Here is a 2,934-nt window from a genome sequence, read left to right as displayed (position 1 = left end):
TGCTGAAAAGCTTGTAGAAAGAGCAAGAGGGGCTTCTTGTAGTGGAAGTTGAAGGGAAGAAGCGGAACAAGGTTTGAGACCAAGCCCTCCTGACTTAGATATTTCTGTTCTGGGATTTTCATTCAGCTGGAAGCTGCTGGTTTGAGGAGCAAGGGAGCTGACTTTGTTATCAGTGTCTGCATAGCTCTGTAGATATTTTTAATCTGTGTATAATTATCAGAGTTGGTAATCACATGAAAGTAACTTTGTTAATAGGCCATGATTCTTCACTGACTATGAGAAATACTTTAAGGTGTGGGATTGAAAGTTTGTCAAAGTTTGAAAGAATAGAAATAATCCAGAAGTATAAACTGAAAACTTGAGCTGTTACATGCTTATACAGTATATCTTATTCTGTATCTTTGCTAAGCTTTTCATTTATTAGCATATTGCAAAGTAAAGTGAATTTCACTTATGTTTGAGAACATTTATTAAATGTATTGTATCTGAGGGGCTCTCTTGCCCTCTTTGGGTGATGAAACTGTACGTGGTGTATAACTTCAGGAACAGTACCATAAAACAGTTTTTAAAACCCCTGTAGTGAGCAAGCTGTCTCCAGCTTCAGTCATATGTTTCTTCCTGCATCCCTGAAAATCTAATGAATGTACTTATCTATTGATAATATGAAAATAATGGGTTATGAAGAATATAAAAGTTTAAATTGAATTAAGAGATTTCAGTGAAATGTGTGATGTTGCTTTGTAGTAATTTGAGCTAGTCATTTCGAAATAAATGTTCTTCCAAGTCATGCTTGTATCCTTGGCCAATGTTATTGGGAGTTACACACAGATAGGAAAATATAATCTTAAATGAACATTCTTTTATGACTCTGTAATTAGATTGCTAGATTGCTCTGTGCTGAAATGGATCCAGGGTAGTTACATCAGTAAAATGTAATATGACAGGAGCAGGTTTGCAGAAGTTGTGACCGTCAGAAATCTGCAGTAAATCCAGAGAGGTGAAATTTTAAGGCCAGGAAGGGCAAGTATTGCCAGCCTAACAGTGAATATATAGTAACATAAAGTAGGAACTATTAGAATTTTAATGGAAACCTGGAAGATTGTATGACTAAAACAATCATTTGTTCTAAAATTCAGTGTGTTCTATACTATAAGCATTGTTTTTTTCTTGTTTCCATGTATAAAAAAAATCTTTATTATTTGTTGAACTCTTGGATTTTTAAAAATATTTTTTTACTATAGGCTTATGCTAAAGATAAATATGATTAAAAATGTATGGTCAGAGTGAAATATTTTTGTATTCAGAAGAGAGCAATAGGGGGATGCTATTTAAAATATATCACACAGATATGCTTTGAGTGTTTGCCATATGGCACAGAAGGTGGCAGTGTAATCTTCCAAAAAGGCTATTTATGTCATAAAGCAGGAATTGTTTGATTTAGCTGTTGCTTTTTCTCTTCTTGAATTGTGCAATACTTTTTACAGGGAAAAAACACAGATCACCAGATTCACTTTTTAGTTGCAACTTTGCAAAATTGCTTGAGTATTGTGGTTTGATACTGTTTAGCTTTGTTTGGATTTCTTAATATTTCAGTAAAAAATTACTGCAAATATGATGTTTGATTGATGCTCATTCTTTCACATGGAAGTGTTTTGGGAAGTTACAGCCGAATAGTGAAGATATACACAGTTTCTCTTGTTAAAAGCCTGAGGATTTAGTGAGAGTCACTATATCATTCTTTCACATGGAAGTGTTTTGGGAAGTTATAGCCGAATAGTGAAGATATACAGTTTCTCTTGTTAAAAACCTGAGGATTTAGTGAGAGTCACTATATCTTTTTTTTTTCCTCCACAGATCTGTTAGTTCATGAGAGTATATTGTGCTTTTAAATTTGTTATCTGGCAATGTTGTGAAGTGTTGTGAAATACTAAATACCATTTTTCTTTTTTTGTTTATAGAAGTCTCAAAGTAGGAAGGAGGCTTAATATATTTTCTAAGGCTTCTGCAGAAACAGAAAAAGCACTGGAAACAGGTTAGTGGAAATTCAATAATGAAAAACCCAGTTTTGAGCTTTTAAAATATTAAGAGATTCACTGTTGTGAAGGAGACTTACAACCTGTTAACTTCCTGCTTTTGGACCTATAAAAAATTAAATACTTTAATGTTGAACTCTGATTTTTTTTTTTTTTTTAATAAGCAAAACTTCCATGCAGTGTAAGAGATTAATGTTTTCCATTCTAATCAGGATGTTACTGAGCTTGAAGTGTAAAACTGGCTTTTTGTCATTTCAGCGCCGTGGTTCAGTCTGGGCTCATGACCAGTTCTCCTGGGTGGAGGGGCAGGAACTCCTTAAGAGTAACTCTGCTGCCATATGAGTACACTTTGATTTAAAAAAAATAAAAATAAAATTCTATATATGCATCAGGAAAGATGGATCTCCAAAGGGGCTGTTTGACTTTGGGAGATGAATAGGAAATCAGGATTTGCCATGCTCAAGAGGCAAGAACTGGGACACTTAGGAGTGTTGGGGAAGGAATTGCCATCATGTGTAGATTGAGTTGTGTCCCTGAAGGAGAATATAGTTGTGTTGCTGTGGTTTTGCTGAGGGTCTGCCCCATCCCACTGTCTGTGTTGTTGATAAATATACTAAACAGTACTTGTCCCAGTGCAGACCCCTGAGGGACACCACTTGACGCTGATCTCCATCTGGACATTGAGCCATTGACCATTGTGGCCATCCAGCCAATTCCTTATCCATCCACCAAATACACATGCCAAAAACTCATGTAAGATAAAACCAAAAAGTAACAGCAACCAGGTGTGACCCACCTTCGTGTTCACCGAATGGCACAGCTCTGCAGGAACCATCTTAATGCCACGTAAGGGGGTGGGTTAGTTTCACATCCTCTCATAACAAGTCTTACACTGAAACTA

The 2,934-nt window shown here is 35.8% G+C and overlaps 1 protein-coding gene across 1 annotated transcript in view; it reads left to right on the top strand.

Annotated features, from left to right (window-relative positions):
- MRPS31 (mitochondrial ribosomal protein S31) overlaps window positions 1-2,032 on the top strand; it is a gene marked incomplete at its 3' end in the record, with an annotated part of 11,614 nt that extends 9,582 nt beyond the window's left edge. The window contains 1 exon segment of the mRNA XM_010169839.2: window positions 1,959-2,032. Within this exon segment, the coding sequence (XP_010168141.2) occupies window positions 1,959-2,032 (74 nt within the window).
- Between the last annotated feature and the right edge of the window lie 902 nt (window positions 2,033-2,934).

Source organism: Antrostomus carolinensis, unplaced genomic scaffold (assembly GCF_000700745.2).
Source record: "Antrostomus carolinensis isolate BGI_N321 unplaced genomic scaffold, ASM70074v2 scaffold11726, whole genome shotgun sequence".
NCBI classification, from domain to species: Eukaryota; Metazoa; Chordata; class Aves; order Caprimulgiformes; family Caprimulgidae; genus Antrostomus; species Antrostomus carolinensis.
This window is presented reverse-complemented; position numbering and strand designations above follow the sequence as displayed.